Consider the following 18,781-nt stretch of genomic DNA (forward strand, 5'->3'; position numbering starts at 1 on the left):
ACCTGTGGTCTTAACAATGCAGCATAAAAGCCAGAAACCTTCTGCAGGGGCTGAAAATGTAACACTTGAAGATTAGTTGATCCTGATTTTCCTTCAGTTGTTAAAAGTGTGTGTGTGCACATATGGGCCTCTACACACACACACACACACACAAATACACAAACTCTTACTGTGAGACTGGGCTGACATAATATTACTTGTATAGAGTATCTCTGGCTAGTAGAATTTTAAGTGACTTTTCTTTTACACACTTTGGCTTTTTCCCCCCCCCAGATTTTCTAGAAGGAACTTCTACCATTTATATTTTTCTTTATGTTTAATCTTTTATTTTATATTGGAGGACAGTTGATTAATAAGATTGAGTTAGTTTCAGGTGTACAGCAGAGTGATTTAGCTATACATGTCACTATATCTATTATTTTTCAATTTCTTTTCCCATCTAGGTTATTACAGAATATTGATCAGAGTTCCCTGTGCTACACAGTAGGTCCTTAATGGAAAAAGTTTAGGAAAACAATCAGGGTGGGGGAGACGCTAACATCTCCTATCCCCTGTCTTCATGTGTGCATGCTCAGTCGCTCAGTCGTGTCTGACTTTCTGCGACCCAATGAACTGTAGCCCACCAGGCTCCTCTGTCCATGGGATTTCCCAGGCAAGAATCCTGGAGTGGGTTGCCACTTCCTCCTCCAGGGGATTTTTCCCGACCCAGGGATTGAACCCATAACTCCTGCATTGGCAGGTAGATTCTTTACCACTGAGTGACCTGGGAAGCCCCCAAGCCCTGTCTTCATAGCTGGAATTCATTAACCAAAGGGAACCGAAGGGCAGTAGGAGCTACACACAGATACATGGATACACACATGTTGAAAATCTATGTCTGAGTATCCTGATTTCCATGGGTTTTCTCACATAACTTAAAACCCAAAGAGTTCACCTCGTGCATTTCAGTCTGTAAATACATCTAGTCACAAAAAGAGAGTTTAAAAATGTTTAGTAGTAGAGAAGGCATGACGATTTTTAATTAAAACAACAACAACTAGTTACAACGTTAGGGGATTCAGTTCAGATTATTCCTGAGGAATCAAAAATGGCAGAGAGTGGACTTTCATCAAGCATTAAAAAGACTGATGTTTCACCCTTATTTGGAGGCTGTGCATCTGTTCAAAAAATTCCAAGTTATGGGAAGGGTGGGTGCTGCCAGGCTCTCACACAAACACAAAACAAGCCATGGTAGACCAATCATTGAAATGTACATGCTGATAATCTGATGCGTTTAGGATTATGAGCACTGCAGTGACTGCAGAAAATTCCTTGACACAACATTTGTGGTTTGGCAAAAGTGTTTTCTTGGTTTCACAAGGAAGAAATCAATCAGAACAACTTGAAAGAGTTTTCCTCCTTTTGGGGAAAAAACTGCCATCCATTGCAAGTACTTTTTTCCCATCCTTTTAAGCAACAACAAAAAAAAAAACTAGTAAGGCCTTTTAACCTGCTCAGATATACTGAATTTTCAGGAATCAATGAAATCCTAAAATTTATTTTTAACCAACCTCGGAAAAAAGGAAAGCTGATGGTCAATTTTGAATAGAAAGGTGCTGCTGTTTCTCACTTCTTAAAACAATCTAGTGACATATTTAGATAACAAATGGCTTGTGCACTACAAACTACTTTATCCTATGAGTCATCTGTCATTTCATCTGGAGGAAAGATGGCCATGTCCTTACCTAAAGACTGGTAGAGCTCTGTCATTTTAGGATGGTCCCAGCAAGTTGTTTGGGTCTCGTGGCTAAAACATAAAACACAAAGAGAGACTTTAGAATTTAGAATGAATAGTAGAGAAAAAGAGAGATCAAAAAAAAAAAAAAAAAAAGCACAAAATGCTTTTCGATCATTTGGCTTCATGACTTCAAAGGACTTCCATCCTGTACTGACAAATTATTTTACAACAGAAAGGCCCCTACCTTTGCTTTCAATTGGAAAAGCAATGTGATCATGATTTTGTAACCAGCATTTGTTTATTTTTTGCACCCACAAGTTGCGTGCACTTCTGTTATCAGAAAAGGGCCTGGACATGTAATCAATAATTGAAAATCAGGGTTTCTTCAGCCATCCAACTCGGAACATACCGAAAGGACACAGACGAGGGTTATTCAACTCTGTCAAAGAGATACTGGACATTCATTTCAGAAATCAATCTCCTCGCTTCTCACTTGCTCTCACTGCCCCTGACACGTTCCCCTTACTTTCTTCTCTGTATCCAGATCTCATCTCCATGATGATGTCAGCTTAGGGTTTATCCATTGCCCGACTCATAGATCATATCTTCCCTCTTCCCATTATTTTAGAATGTCTTTTTGACTCAGTGCTCGCTACACCACTGCACCTTTTCCTATGTTTACTTGGGCCTGAATGAAGCATTCAGTTCCCTTCCATTTCTTAAAGTTTAGGTAAGTGTGGTTGCCGGCTATCAGCTCCTGCCACAAAAAGAACAGAACACCTTTGTTCCTCATTCAATTCCGGGAATAAACCTGGGAGAGATAACTACATATACTTTTCCTTTACTTTGGACCATCTACATAAATCACCACAGCATCGTATTTCCAGTTTTGGGGGATTACCTGGCTGGCCTTGATGCAGTAAAATGCAGCCTTGAATGGTATTTTAGTACTCATAAGCAGAACCTATTCATCATCTTTCAGGGAAAAGGGTGGGGGGGCAGATGGAGATTGGAGAAATGGCTTAAATGTGGACACTTGAAGGGGAGTAGAAAACACAGAGGCTGCTCACAGAAAGAGGAGCTTGGGGAGGCCAACAAAGTCAAGTGTAGGTGTTAAACCTTAGGATTAGACTGCCTCTGTGGCATACTCGCTGTGAAATTTGCGGCTGCCCCGCTCACCTAGGGGTGTTAAAGGATGACTTAGTATAGGTCAGTGACTGATACCTTCTGGCACTCAATATGTGGTCATTTTTGTTATTATGTGGCGCCCCCAAGTTGTTTTAGTCACTCAGTCGTGTCCGATTCTTGTGACCCCCATGGACTGTAGCTTGCCAGGCACCTCTGTTCACGAGATTTCCCAAATTACTGCCCCTTGAAAGCAAAGCTTTTATTAGTTGATTATGATAGAGATGAGGATCCAAGTTTGGTAAGTCTGCCACACCTTAAGACCTTTCATGGGGGCAAAAGCAATGCTCAATATGTGCTACCTCTGTTTTACAGAAAATATGCAAAACAGAGAAACATTTACTGTGGTCTGCTAAATAGAACACAATCACAAATGACACAAACATGTGTGGCAGTTCCCCAAGCTGCACAACTTCAGAGACCAGCCCTCTGATATTTCCCAATCAGTAAGTGAACGGTGAAGGCCAGTGAAAGAAATTTACAAGAAAGGGTTCCTTGCTGAAGGGCTGCTTCAATCTCTTTCACACCTGTCCGTTTCTGTTTGACTTTTCCACAGAGGCAGCCTGCATGTGAGGAGTAGACAGGGGCTTCTCAGCCGAGGGAATGTAGCGGAGTAGAGTCCAAGTCTTGCAGAGCAAGACAAGGAAAAGATACAGCGCATGCTGTAGGGAGTTTTAGAAAGCCCCATGTCGAATACATGTAAATCCATGGCTAATTCATTTCAATGTATGACAAAAACCACTGCAATGTTGTAAAGTAATTAGCCTCCAACTAATAAAAATAAATGGAAAAAAAAGAGCTTAAAAAAAAAAAGAAAGCCCCATGTCCACAATGGTTTATGATCTGGAGAAGGGGTGGGAGGGATGGGTACTTTATATGCACAGCACAAGAAGGCTGCAGCTTGCAGCTTCATAGAAAAAAAAAAGTGTTGCTTATTCTCAGGCATTTTTTTTTTAAGCTCCAAACGAGACCGTGTACCAATTCTGTACACAAGTGTCCGGCAAGGAGAGGTTACCTGCTATGGAGACCACCCTGCATTTAGGCCTCTGCCATTTCTTATGGCCATCATATGTGAGCCCCAGGGTGACAGGGAGGGAGAAGAGGGAGAAAGCACATGTGTCCACATGTACAGGCTCTTATTACACACACTGTGTAATTATAACAACCCATCTCCACCACGTGTGGGAGGACTGGAGCATCTTCAATCGATGGGCAGAAAAACATCTTTCTGAGCTGATAAACCAGACCTGACACAGACAGAGAGAACAAGTCTGAAAAGCCACCATCAGTAATGGACGTCAAATTGGGGGAACACGGGCAAGAAGTAACTTGTATCAAATGCGATCCCCAAAGAAAAGAGAAACCTGCCTCTGAGTGACAGGAGAAGAGACTGAATGGGAGCTTCAGGGAGCTCCCTCCCTCCAAAGAAGATTTCATGACTGTTGATTTACACCTCTACCTTTTAAAAAATATTTATTTATTTGGCTGCACTGGGTCTTAGTTGTGGCATGTGAGATCTAGTTCCCTGTGTGCGTGCTAAGTTGCTTCAGTCATGTCTGACTCTTTGCGACCTCATGGACTGTAGCCCACCAGACTCCTCTGTTCAAGCAATTTCCCAAGCAACAATACTGGAGTGGGTTGTGATGCCCTCCTCCAGAGGATCTTCCCGACCCAGGGATCGAATGCTGGTCTCTGGAGGCTCCTGCATTGCAGGTGGAGTCTTCGCCACTGAGCCACCAGGGAAGCCCCACTTATTTCAGTGATTAAAATTATGAAAGAGATTTTAGAAATTATCATTTAATCCATCCATCCACAGAGAAATTGAAATGTCCATTACTTGGAGAAGGAAAACATTCTAAGCCTCCACTTCCATACTCCATTCCTGAGCTACCAGATACTAGTTAGTCCTACCTAGGTACCCATTCTCTCTCCCACTTACTTGTGATTCTGGGGGATCCAAATAACCTACATCAATGAACTCAAACCAGTCCAAAAGCCAATCATCATTTACTCTCCAACACACAAACCTTTTATTTTGAAGCAATGCAAAGTAACTAGAAAAACAAATCTATATTTCACCTTTGCCGGGTTAGCTTCATTTCAATTACAACCCAGCAGTAAGTGACAGAAGTGAGCACAAGTGCAAAGAAGAAAAGAATAAAGGGTGGGACTAATCCTCCCAACTAGAAAAATAATCTTTTAATCATTTAATGCTAAAAACGCCTGGCAACATAGCTGTAATGACTTTGGCTTTGGGAGTAACTATATGGAGAATCAAATACACATTTCACTGGATGTGGGTATTTTTGATGAATCCAAGGCCTGGTGGGACATATTTAACCACCTAAACAGATAGGAAAAATGAGTATGAACAGGATGAAACGGTAAACACAAACTTGCATAAGTCCTATCTACATTCTACTTTATAGGACAAATCAATTATTGGTCTCTGATCAATACTGGTTTTACAGCTGTATTTCTGACTCTGTGCCTATCTTCAAAAACAGGAGAGGATCGTCAGTAACTCCATGAGAAGCAGCTCAGGTTTACCTGGAATATACAGACAATATAGAAAAATATGCTGTGCTGGGGAGGTGGTGGTGGATGGGTGGTGGTACTGCTTTTTTAGCAACTGTCTTTTCTGCACTTCACTTTTCACATCGTTAACGCATTCCCCATATACCATGTCTAACTCGAAAGGCAATTCTGAATCCTGTTCACAAGTTAATGGTTACAGCTTTGTTCAGCCTTCCTGAAAACAGTGATGTTCAACATAGATCAAAATTCCATACATGCATTCACAGAGACTAGCCTCATAAATAATCCTTAAAATGCCCTTTAAATCTTTAAAAAATGTTATTGATTTTGGCCATGCTGGTTCCAAAACCTGGCATCAGATATGCCTCTCTGAACAGCCTTCAAACTCTGATCTCCTCCCTCCGCTCTTTTTTAGTTTGTATGAGCTACCATAATCTCTATTTTCCCTTTTATTTTGGGCCATGATAAGAACGTAAAACAAATTAAAATACACAATCACTGGATGTGACAAAAGACCCCGGCAACACTTATGTGTCAATAATAAGAAATTAAAGCATTACTCCATCAAGCACAGGACTGACCTAATTTCCTGCCAAACAATTTAAATTTTCTCTCACCTTCTTTAGTTTTGAGTAGTGTGTAAGGTTATTATAACTATCTCAGAGCTGTTCCTACTACCAGTGCTGGAATATCAGACTTACTGGAATTTTTTTTTTAGTTTCTTTAAAAACAAATACTAAACACTTAGAAAAAGTAACAAAATTCCACTGTTCTCCCCAGGAAAATGGCAGTTACCTAATTAAACTAAGATTTCTTCTGCCACCACTGTTATTTGGTACTGAAAATATTCCAAACAGTTGCCTTTTTAAAAAATATCTTTCCACTATTTCCCAGGGAGGAAAGTGATCCCTATGCAGTGATATAAAGGTAGTGTTCTCTTGTGATTTGCAGAGGATTAGAGTTTGGCTTCATATATAATCTGGAGCCCATTGATCCACACACACAAAATCATTTCCCTTTAATCTGGGGATCAGACTCTTTTTCTAGAGAAACCTTGGCATTTGCATGCTGAATACTGAACTTGGCTGCCACTGCTGGAAGACTCGAAGGGTGGGAATGGGAAAATAGATTTAAAAGTTTCTGCTACTGTGGGTATGGGGTTTAGCGGGGGTGGGTGTCAGTGTAAGCATCAGATACCCTATTCTAGTCCCCATTTCTTGTTCCCTGTGACTATTAACATTTTGTTCTGTTTGGCTCAAGCCAGGGCAAAGATGATTGTCTCCGTGACTGTTCCAGCTGTTATTCCTCTTACATTCTGTTTGCTTTTCAGGGTTTAACTCCCACCCACCCTCAACTTCGACCAAAGCAATTTCACTTCAGGGTCGTGTCCAATCCAAGATCAAACAATGATGACTGAAACCAATTCTATGGTGATCAAGGGTCAGAAACCTTTCATATAGCCATGTTGTTTCATTTGCTCTTCTGCTTTTCCAAGAGCAACCGGATCCTCCAAAGAGGGGATTTGGGACAAGGAAATAAAAAATCTAGATGAAAAAGAAAGGGTGATGGGGAGTGACAGGGAGAGGCCACAGGGATAAAGAACCCCAGAGACCAAGAAGAGGTTGTTGGCCACATATGTTTATTTCACTTAAAGACTTCAGCTCATCACTTACCCTGGATGAAATTTTTTTCCACTTTAAAGTATTTTATAATTAATAATATGTCTCTCTTGGGCAACCAAACCCTTTTAATTCAAGCTTCAAACTTAACTTCAAATTGAATGGAGATAAACAGTGTCCTGCCCTTTTCATTGTCATGATTCGACCAAGAATGACAAACTTTGCTTAAAGACGGCACAGACATCTGGAGAAGGACACCCAGAAATGACTCCACGTTCAACCCCAGAGGGCAAAGAGAGAGAAAAAAAAAAAACACCCCGAATCCTCTATGTCAAATCCGTGACTTTTGGGCTCTCCTTGCCTTTTCTTTCTCTCCTGATTTCTCCAAGTCTTGGGGCATGGCACGAACACAGTAGAAAATGCAACCAGGGAAATGTCAGTTGGAATCCTCGGAAGAAATCAGGCAGAAAGTTGACCTTTTGGCACTTGCAGCGCAATGGAAGGTAGAGCCTGGCGCGCCCCTTCCTTCTGCGAGGTCTGGAGACGGGTTAGGGAAGCCTGGCTGGTTTGCGTCCACACAGACAGCCCAGAAAGCAGCAAAAAGCTCCCGCAGCCCCAATCCCCGCGTGGGGAACGTTCTGTCCCCTCTAGGTACGGCGAGACATCAGCCTTTTCTCTCCGAGCCCGTCCCAAAGTCGGGCGAAAGGGCTCCCAGCTAGTCGGGCGCCGGGGGGGAGGGGGGCAGCCCCGGGGGCGCACCTGCTGCGGCGCCGCGGGGGGACCTTGCCCTAATCGCCGGCGCCTGGAGCCCGGGGTCGAGCCGCCACGCGAGTCTAAGTTTTGGCCGCCTCTGCTAGCACCCTGCTCGTGCCACAAGTGCACGGACTGCGGCGATCTGAGGGCGGCGCGGTGCACTTACCCTTTGAGCTGTTCCCTCATGGCTGCTAGGGCTCCGCGGTCGGGGGAGGGCGTGAGCGGAGGAGTGAGCTTCCCAGAGCCGCTGGGCTCCCCGAAAGTCGAGCACCGCTGCTGCCGCCGCCGCCCAGGCTCGAAGCTGAAAGCACTGCGGAGGAGCCGGCGCGGGCTAGCAGGCAGGCGGGCGGCGCGCGGGAGGGGGCGCTGCAGGCAGACGGGGCGGGGCTGGGCCGGGCTCCGCCCCTACCTAGCGCCCTGGGAACCCGGACTCCCAGAGACCCGGCAGTCGGGGCTTTCAAAACGGAAAGGAAAAAGAGAAAAGCAAAAGAAAGACGGAGCAGGAGATTTAAGGTAGTGCCCGGAACCTGGAAGCCACATATTGCCCTACCAGCACCCCCCTTAAATCCTCCAGCGAGACAACTTGTTGCCTAAATAAATGACCTAGGTGCAAATGACCTCATCGAAGATAATTAAGTGTGTGGGCTCAAGAGTTTGCTTTTTAAAGAGTGAAAGAGAAAAAATTCACGAGCATAATTCTTCCTCCCCTCGCCTCGCTCCAATCGAAGATTAAACTGGTGGAGCTGTAAGGAAATGAAATTCTAGTTTCGTTCATCCTGGGCTAAATAGGTTTTAAGGAAGCATTTGTGTATTTGTGACAGAGCAGTGGTTCTCATCCTAGAGTCCCAGGACCAGCAGCATCGCCTGGGAACTTCGAAATGAAAATTCCCTGGGCTCCAGCCCAGAGAGAGCTACTGAATCAGAAACTCTGAGTACAGTGAACTTTAAGAATCAGTAGTATAGACTCTTTAAATAAAAACCACCACCAATGGTGTGGTACAGTGTGATCTTTTAGTATCCTTCAGAGAGATCTAAAAGGAAACCTTTTCCAATGGAACGTTCTATTCGAAAAGTTACAGGGCCTGGTAGTTCAAATACTTCTAATTGCAGAGTTTGCAATATGACGACACAGGTTAACTATGCAAAATTGTGACAAGCTTGGAAATATTCGGACGAGAAGAAAGCCTTCATGAGCACAAGAATTTTTCTCAACCTTCACATAATATCTTCGATTAAAGAGCCCAACGGGTATTTGCAGATAAACTTCCTTAGTGGTTTCATTGTCCCTGTTTGTCCATTTATTTTGTGGGCCTGCTTTTCTTTTTATAGTCTTTCAACCATTTCGTTTTCACTCTCTGTTCTGGTTGATTCATTCTTCTTCAGCTTACAGTTTAAAGGGTTCCCTTTTTCTTTTTAAATGTCCTCTCTTTTTCTCAACATTTCCCCCTCACCCCTTCTAGGCCAGAATGTTTGAGCTGAAAGGACTCTAGCTGTCAATCTCCTTTTCCTATCTGCTACATCGCAGCAAAAGAGGCAAAAATAATGTGCATGAACCAAAGGGAAAGGGAGTGCGAAGTTTCTTCATTACCCTTGACAAACCACATACAAACATAAACTTTATAGGGAAGACACCGTGCATGCAGGTCTGATTGGTGTTGCTATTTTAAAACAATTAGGGCACTTCTTGGGGCTTCCCAGGTGGCTGAGTGCTAAAGAATCCATCTGCCAATGCAGGCACCATAGGAGCTGCAGGTTCGATCCCTAGGCTGGGCAGATTCCCTGGAGGAGGAAATGGCAACCCACTGCAGTATTCTTGTCTGGAGAATTCCGTGGACAGAGGAGCCTGGTGGGTTATAGTCCATGGGGTCACAAAGAGTCAGACACAACTGAACACACACACAGGGCCCTTCTGGCATTGTACCTGATACACTGAGACATTACTGCTATCTTTTAGTTATTTTGAGCCAGTGAATTGTGGACTTGGCTGCTATTAAGGTCTGGGGGCAGAGGGCACACCAGAACTGGCTTTGCGTGAGGCTGTCCCTTGGTCTCACTGGAGATTCTAGGTCTGCCCCTATCTTTGGTGAAAAGGGATTCGTGTTCTGTGATAATGAAGTGGTGTGGTGGCCTTTGCAGTTAATCAGTGATGTCATCTCTGTGTCAATGTAGCAAGTGAATGACTTAAATATTGTTTATATGTATTCCAATGAAAAGATGCAAACCTCCCAGTATGCACATTTGTAAATACTAGGAAACACTGTCTTTCTCTTCCTTTCTAGTTTGTTTTACACTTTTAAATTACCTGCTTAAGATTCGGGAATTCTGCTATGTTTCTCTTAAATCAATGCTCAAGTCTACTTTCTCAGTGTCCAGCTAGAAAACTACTCGAAACAATTCATTGGGGGGAAAAAAAGGAAAATTAGAAATTACTATTCAAATTTCCTTTTACATTTGACAGATGGCAATCCTCAAAAATACATCTTTAGGTTCTTTTTTAGACTGACATTATAGGCACTTTGAAGGCTTCTTCCCAAATCTCGATGTTTTCAAAACTAAACACAGAAAGCATTATTAAGAAATGAAAAGGGCATCACAGCAACTGTTTTGCTATTTATTTCAGTTAGATTATCAATTTTGCTTATTAGGGAAAGCCGTTAAGAATATAATTTATATATCTTCATTTCATATATCAATTATATAGTGATGCCATGTATGATAAAACATTAATTGCTTGCTTGTAGTAGCTCTCCTCTTCCTCCTCATTATTACTGTTTTGATGTGAGCCACAGACCATAAAGCAACTTAGGTTTAAATCCTGCCTTTAAAACCTACCACAAGCTACTGGTCCGTAGTACCATGGCTGGAATGTGACCGTGCAAAGATTGGAACTAGGGAGTCTGGCTTCAAGGCCCATGGAATTAGCCACTCTGTCAGGCTGAGTGCAGAGAAGTGGCTTCTCCTACTGTGGAGGAAGATCTGTATGTTTTCTTGTGTACTCATAAACGATCCCGCTGCTGGCTGATAGCAGAAGAGAGTCAATTTGCTAGAAACAGAGGTAAGGAAGGAATTAAATAGGATAAGGTCTAGGAAGGCCACCTAGTACATCTTTCCATACACCAAACTCGTCTTTGAACCACTTAAACGTTGTTGGTACTTAGAAAAAGGAGGACCTCTCTGATCAAAGGGACTATACTGGGTATCTCCCCATTCTCTCTTCCAGCTCTGTTCTATACTCTTTTCCACCCTGCTCTGTGGCCCAGGGGGTTGGACCTCTGTGGATGGCATCAGTCAAGCTCTCTTGCCCTTTGGCTTTCTTTCACTTTCAGCCAATGGGAAGCAGTGATGAAAGGCCTATAGCAGGAGATGAAAGGGTAGGAGGAGAGAGATGTCGGGGTATTTATTCCCCAACCTCCCTCCTGTTGGTCTTAAGCCTGCCAGTGGCCGAGTTTCTTTATGCTTGGCCATGAGTCTCGCTGCGTAGTCATTTCTACAGCATCAGCATGCTCCAAGTTCCTTAAACCATTCCCTCCTCTCACCCTTGTTCTTTCTCCTGCAGTGCTCAGATTTTAGTAAATAGTCTTTCACCACACTTTCTTTAAGTACCACTTTTGAGTGTATGATCTGTTTTTTTCTCCCAGGACCCAGATCAAACAGGGACCCACCCAGTCAAAGTCACCCTCTGGGGTACTTGGCTGGTTGCTGAGTAGGGACCACCATCAAGGAGAAAGTTAACTCCACCAGTTGGAGCTGAAAAGGAGATTAGACTTGGTCACTGGATAGATATTTCTAGAAGCCTCCTCTGTAGGCCCCAAAGGAGATTCTGGCCTACTGGGGGTAAAAGCAAGTCAGTAATTATAAATGGTGATCACAGCAAGAAATAGACAAGAAACAGATGATTCTTTCTCAGGGCTTTAGGGCTCTCCTTGATCTCTGGGAGAATGTCAAGGTAGGGATTAGAGAGGTGGGCACATTGGGAAGGACCTGGTGTGCTGATCCAAAGTTTGACCTGCATGCTAAAAGGTACGGGCGAGCTTTATAAGGAAGGAACTTTTGCATGAGTGTGGCTCTGTCAGATTCGTCTTTCAGAAAAATCACTCTGGCAATGGTGCAGGGCTGAATCAGAAGAGTCTGGAATTAGGACATCAGATACAAGTTGACTGCATCATGAGGAGGATCTGAACAATGACAGTGGCAGAGAGTGGGGAGATAATATAGCAGTGTTCAAACTACAGGAGCCTTGACTGATTGGACATACACATGAGCTAGAAGGAAGATCTAGGGCCATGGTCCTCAAGCCTGGCTGCCACTGGAATCACATGGGGAACGCTAAAAATTCAGATGCCTGGGTCTTACCACCCTGAGGTTGTGATTTAATTGGCCTTGGGCACTGGGACTTTTAAGGCTCTCCAGGTGATTCTGACATGCAGCCAAGGTGGAGGATGATTTGAGCATTATTGTTCCAGGGTGACTCCCAAGATTGGGTGAGTAACACTCACCAAGCCAGCACTTTCAGCCAGAGGGGGACAGATTTAGGCAGAAGAGGGTTGGGGAGAGATGATGAGTTCAGTCTTGAGCCTGATGACTCAGAGATGGCAGTGTGATGTGAAAGGCAGGCGGACACCTGAGTCTGGAACTCAGAGGGAAGATGGCAGGAATAGAGCTATCCTTTGGACATGGCAGTAATGCATGGCATGGGTTTGGATGATTCCATTTAGGTGTATGTGTGTGTGTGTGTGTGAAGATTCAAGGGTGGAGGCCAGGCTGTTCCTAGCTTCCACCAACACATCCCTTCTCTTCTGAGCTACTTGCAGTTTCAGTGTTAGCCTGACTTTCCCAGGGTGAAATGAGGATCAGCGAGGGAAAGGAAAAGACGGAATGGTCTGCGGTGGGGACTTGCCTGGGTACAGGCCTGAAGGACTTCACCGCCTGCTAGGGTCCAGCTTCCTTCTGGCTCCATGAGTCTCCATCCAAACTGCTTTTTGTTCCTTCACTAATCTTAAGTATGAGTGCATGCTAAATCACTTCAGTCATGTCCCCGACTCTGCCACCCCATGGACTGTAGCCTGCCATGCTCCTCTGTCCATGGCAGGCAAGAATACTGCAGTGGGTTGCTGTGCCCTCCTCCAGGGGAATCTTCCCAACCCAGGGATCGAACCCACCTCTCTTAAAGTCTCTTGCATTGGCAGGCGTGTTCTTCAGCATTAGCACCACCTGGGAAGCTCAATCTTAAGTACATAACCTGCACCATTTTATAAAAATTCATTTTGAATATAGGTATCACTTCAACTAAGCCTAATACACAGTTGATAGTAAAATTTCAACATTTGGCTATCTATCCAGTAAACACATAAGGATCTCGTGTTTCTCTTTGCACAGTACAAGTATTAGCCACGAACAGTGAATCAGACGTCTAACAAATGCTTTCAGTGATGGTGAGTCATTGTTAGGGCAAATACCATGGTGTGCTAATTAAAATATGTGTAAAAATCCCTTTCGATCAATCTTAAACCCCGCATCTTGGGGATATCAGCATATCCAGTCAGTTCGCATTAACTGGTAAATGAAGGGACCTCCACATTCAGACACAGCGTACTTCACACCCACACAAAAGCCTATTTTTCCAGGCTCTTCCCCTGCAGGGAGGCAGAGTAAGCCAGACTGAGCAAAGTTCTCTGAGCCAGCTACCATGTGAACCAGAGATTTCAGCACACAGGCTCCAGAGGAAGTGGCACTGGGCTTCTCTCTCAAACAGTATTCTTCTAATAAGATTTTTCAAAGCTTCACCGAGCCACCTATATCAGACTGAACATCTAGAAAAGATGTGAAGTTTAGCATCTTCACTAAAATCAAGCCACACTCCATTAACCTCACAGGCCCAGCAGTTCCTCCCAGGCAAAGAATTCTGCTGTGTACCTATTAGCCTGCCAACTACAGAGCTACCCCGGCTATAGGGAACACACCACCTCCAGCTCAAAGGCTCAGCGTGGATACTGGTTAAGGTGGTTCAGGCAGATCTGCATTCCTGGTCCACCTTAAGGACAGCTCAAAGCTGTAACTATTAGTCTGCCTTTCCCAAATGGCAGTGCCAAATAACAGGAATTTTAAAACTAGGCAGAAATTCTGACACTCTGCATAATCTGCCTTCCTCTTCAGCTACAAATAAGGCTTTGTATTCGATTAGACTCACAGCAGGTGAAAACCCCAATTAGTGACTTCATTCTGGGGCCTCTTCCTACCTTCCTCCCACACACCACCCTAACCAAAAAAAAAAAAAAAAAAAAAAGGAAGTCTTTTCTCAAATCACAAGTAGATTAACTCTTTGATCTACCCAATCAAGCCTGTTCACCACAGGAAGAATTTTCCTAGAAAAGTGGGAGGCTGTTGAAAGATGTACCTTTCATGACTTCATAATGGGGGTTACAGAAAATCCCATTTTGCCAGATTTTATTGTTTTCTTCCAATCCATAAATACTCTCAGGTTTTCTGATCAATCTAGAAATTACAGTTTTTCTTTCTACCTGAATACTCACAAAGCCAATATTATCTAAAGCATGATTAATGGGCAGTCTGCTACAAGAGAGAATTATTTTTAAGTTATGTTCTTATTTTTGTGTAGTTGAGGAGAGAGAAAAATATTAAATTTTAGTTTAAACACTATGCTTTGGCCTTAGGAAGCACACAAAGTCTATATTTCATACTTTGCAAATATTTATTTGTCAAAGGAAATTCATCATTGGACTCAGTTAGAGATTTGGTTTGAATGTTCAAAAAAAAAAAATAAAGCAAGAACAGCTTGAGTTCTTAGAGTGATTTACTTATACTTTGTCAGTTGCTTCTGTGGCAATAATTCAGAACCCAGTTTTATTTATGAGCATATGATTAAAAAAGAGCAGCTTTGTCTTTTTTTAATTGTTTTAGTCCTGTCACTTTTCTTGAAACAAGTCGTAGGACTTATTATCCACAAGAAAATACTGAACATACATCAGATAGTAAGGCAGCTTTTAGAGGTAGTCATCTGTTACTGTCAGAGGTTCATTTCATTTTGAGGCTTTTTAATTAAAATGTGAGATTCTACATACATTCCTGCCTAAATTACCCCTTTCTGAAATAGTCGAACTTCATTAAAAAAAAAAAGTTAAATCCTAATGTAACCATTTTTAATACTTCTGAATTGGTTCTTGAGATCCTGAGATTGGGGGTGGGGTGGGGGGGGTAGTAAACAAAGGAATTACCAGTCAATTAAGTGAACAAGGAAGTCCTCTTAAGTTGAAACAGATAAGGAAAATTTAATATTCAAATGCTACCATATAAAGATACTAGGTTTTTTTTTTTCCTTTAAGATGAATATCTACCAGAATCAAAAGCAGCTTCTTAATCTTCAGCCAGCGTAGCTCCACATTCTAGCAGAAGCATTAACCCGAGCAAGGCAGAGCTCTAGGCCAATTCTGCCCCTAGAGGCCAGTCACTTAACCCTTTGAGACCAGTTACTTAATGCCTCTGGAGCTCTGGTGGTAAAATTCAGACATTATTGCAGGAGGCCAGAGTACGGGTCAAATCACATATTGACTATGAAAGCGACTGGACGGCTGGGGGATATTCTGTTCATGCCAAGTAGCCAGTTGGGTAGGTATATTTCCTGAAGTGAAAGTGCTCAGTCATGTCCGACTCTTCGCGACCCCATGAACTGTAGCCTGCCAGGCTCCTCTATCCATGGGATTCTCCAGGCAAGAACACTGGAGTGGGTTGCCATTCCCTTCTCCAGGGGATCTTCCTGACCCAGGGATCATACCCGGGTCTCCCGCATTGCAGGCAGATTCTTTACCATCTGAGCCACCAGGGAAGCCACATTTCCTTAAAGGAAACCCAAGAAGTTCAGGAATACTGTTAGGAATACAGTACGAAATAAATTTAGCACTGTCCCTTTAACTTTTCGTTTTTAGACTGTATATGAAGGAAAAGGAGAGATCTAAGAGTTTTAGTCTTTTCTCTTTAAAGCAAGTTGCAAAGGGACCCTTTCTTTCTTTTGTTTTTTACATTTAAGAGGGAAACAAATGGGTAAAATAAGATTTTTTTTTGAGGGTGGGGGAAATAAATCACTAACCATCAGCCTAAGATAGGAGTAAAGTTCACATCAAAAGGTCTTTTTTTTTTTCCAAAGGTCTTATTTCAGGGAGGGGGGGTGAGGCTAAAATAGCAAGACTATTCACACATGTTAAAAGATGTATTCATATTCCTATTGGCAGAGAGCAGAACCCCAAAGAACAAGTGAGTGTTGGTTTCATGGGGGACAGCAGGAGAGAAAGATTCCCTACACTCTGGTAGAGAAGGACTCTGAGTGCAGGCCTTGATTAGCCAGGATGTGGGAGGAATTCCCCACAAGAAAGGGAAATGGAGGTTAAAAACCAATTTAACCAAGTAATGATTTACCAAGGGCTGAATCTTATACTTCAGCTCTAGTCTTGTCCAGACACTTTTTGAAGATCAAAGGGAAATATGAATGCAAAGAATTTTAACTAATTCACAAATTCCCAAGAAGTCTTTTTCATGTCCCATACCTAGACTAAGTTTTGCTGCTAAATATTCCCGTATATTCATTTCTTTAAATGACTGCAATCATGGTATATTTATGGAGCACTTACATATGTCTTTGCTTATCAGTCAAACTCTTCTCATTTTTCATTATCATTAGTAACACCTGGAAAGTGTCTGGAGGATGGACTTGGAAATATTTTAATATTTCAACATTGTAATCAGGTTCCTCTTACCAGAAGGACTCAAATATAGCACTGACCTGAAGGAGCTTACAATCTAGCTGAGACAGATTCATACATGATGAAGCCCAATATCAGACAGATTATAAATACAGAAACGGAGGGGAAAAAAGCCAAAAGAGAGAGGTGGTTAGTTTGACCTCTTGGGATTAAGGGACATACATTTCAATTAAGAGCTAACTAGGCTTACACCATCAGGCTTCATGCATGTTTCTGTTAGTGTAAGAAGAGCTAAAGTAAGTTTCTTAAGTTGATTGTGAGCTAATCTTTCATGTTAATAATTTACTAAGGCATAGATTTTTTTGGGAAAAGTTAACGTACTGCTGTGTTATGAAATCAATTAAGCTTTTCTGGAATACAAAAAAGTATTGGGCCAATATTGGATTTTATGTCTCAGGAAGGCTAATACACAGAAAATACCAACCGTCCCATTAGAATATGAAATCACAAACTTGATTTATTGTCAAGCTTGTAGTGTGGAATCTAGGTCCTTACAGCTTGAAATCACTCTCATCCCTTAGAAGCTACTTCTCATGTGTTGGCTAAAAAGGGAAAAATTGGCATCACCTTGGACAGAGGAGCCTGGCAGGCTCCATAGGGTCACAAAGAGTCGGACACAACTGAAGCAACTGTGCACATGGCACATACTTTGAATATTCTTCTCTTTGAACAGAATTAAATTTGGGGTGGGAAGAAGTAAGCCTGGAAAAGAAGGTGTGGATTAGAATGGAAATATATGCTATAGAGACTTTTACAATAGTCCAGTTATGAGATGATAAAGGCCTGAGCTAACAAAGTGCCACTGGAAATTGGTGGGAAGGTTGAATTCAAGACAGATTATGGGACAGAATCAATGCTGCTTTTCAACTAATTGGAGGTGAGGACTGGAGGGGAGGGAAGACTAGGATTTTTGATAATGACATCATCAGCTGAGGATTCAGATTTGTATTTATACTATATGTGTATTTATACCTCATGTTCCACAGAGCCTCTAGGGTAACTTCTGAGACTTCATAAATTTCAAAAATTAATATATAAAATTCAGGGTTAAGGAAACAGAATGAAATATGAAGAAGAGAGGAAAAGTTACAACCCAGATTTGAAGACCACACAGTTTGGTATACCTAGTAAATTTAATTATGTACACCAGCCAAAATGAGAAAGACAAACACCACAAAGTGTTGGGAGGTACATGAAGGAACTAGAACTCTCATGCTAGTTGATAGGAATTTAAGTTGGTTGGTATAATAACTACATTGGAAAACTGTTTGGCAGACTGTATAAAAGCTGAACATATATATTTGCTAGGGCCCAGAAACTTCACTTCTTGATATATTTCCAAAACGGATATATACATATGTTCACCAAAAGACACATTTTAGGATGTTTATGATATTTCTTTTTGGTGTCATATGTCCATCAACAGTAGATTGTAACATTTAGCACATTTACACAATGGAATATTATACAGCAATGAGAACAAACAACTTCATACAGCAGGGATGAATTAAAAGCTTAAAAAGCTGGATACGGGGTGGGGGGGGCAGTCCTAAGATGGCAGAGGAACAGGACAGGGAGACCACTTTCTTTCCCACAAATTCCTTGAAAGATCATTTGAATGCTGAGCGAATACCACAAAACAACTTCTGAACACTGGCAGAGGACACCAGGCACCCAGAAAGGCAGCCTATTGTCTTCAAAAAGAGGTAGGGCAAAATATAAAAGATAAAAAGAGAGACAAAAGAGTTAGGGATGGAGACCCTGTCCCAGGGAGGGAGTTATAAAAGAGGAGAAGTTTCCAAATACCAGGAAACCCTCTCACTGGCAGGTCTGTGGGGAATTTTGGAATCTCAGGGGGGAATGTAACTGGGAGGAAAAAATAAATAAATAAACCCCACAGATTATGCACCTAACTGCAACTCCCAGTAGAAAAGTAGCCCAGATGCTCGCGTCCACCACCAGCAAGCGGGGGGCTGAACAGGGAAGCACGGGCTGCATTGCTTAGGGTAAGGACTGTGCCTGAATGCCCTGAGGGCAATCTGACGGAGCTACCTTGAGATAGCAACCCAAACCATGGGATAGCCAGAGAGGGGGAAAAAAAGCAAAAGGAAAGAGAGAGAGAGAAAGAATTTTCCCACAAAAAGCTCCAACCTAAGGCACTGCTGGGCCCACTCACAGAACAAAGGAATGAGCAAATA

General features: G+C 42.6%; 1 protein-coding gene across 9 annotated transcripts in view; it reads right to left on the minus strand.

Annotated features, from left to right (window-relative positions):
- Positions 1-18,781, minus strand: part of DMD (dystrophin) — a 2,261,655-nt gene that overhangs the window by 144,107 nt on the left and 2,098,767 nt on the right. For 7 of the 9 annotated variants that reach the window (XM_070462101.1, XM_070462106.1, XM_070462102.1 and 4 more), the window contains one exon: positions 1,725-1,786. In XM_070462101.1, the coding sequence (XP_070318202.1) occupies positions 1,725-1,786 (62 nt within the window). Of the gene's footprint in view, positions 1-1,724; positions 1,787-7,978; positions 8,133-18,781 lie in introns of those variants that run through there. The other 2 variants (XM_070462108.1, XM_070462107.1) reach the window with 1 other exon arrangement.

The sequence above is a fragment of the Odocoileus virginianus genome, chromosome X (assembly GCF_023699985.2).
Source record: "Odocoileus virginianus isolate 20LAN1187 ecotype Illinois chromosome X, Ovbor_1.2, whole genome shotgun sequence".
Classification (NCBI taxonomy): Eukaryota; Metazoa; Chordata; class Mammalia; order Artiodactyla; family Cervidae; genus Odocoileus; species Odocoileus virginianus.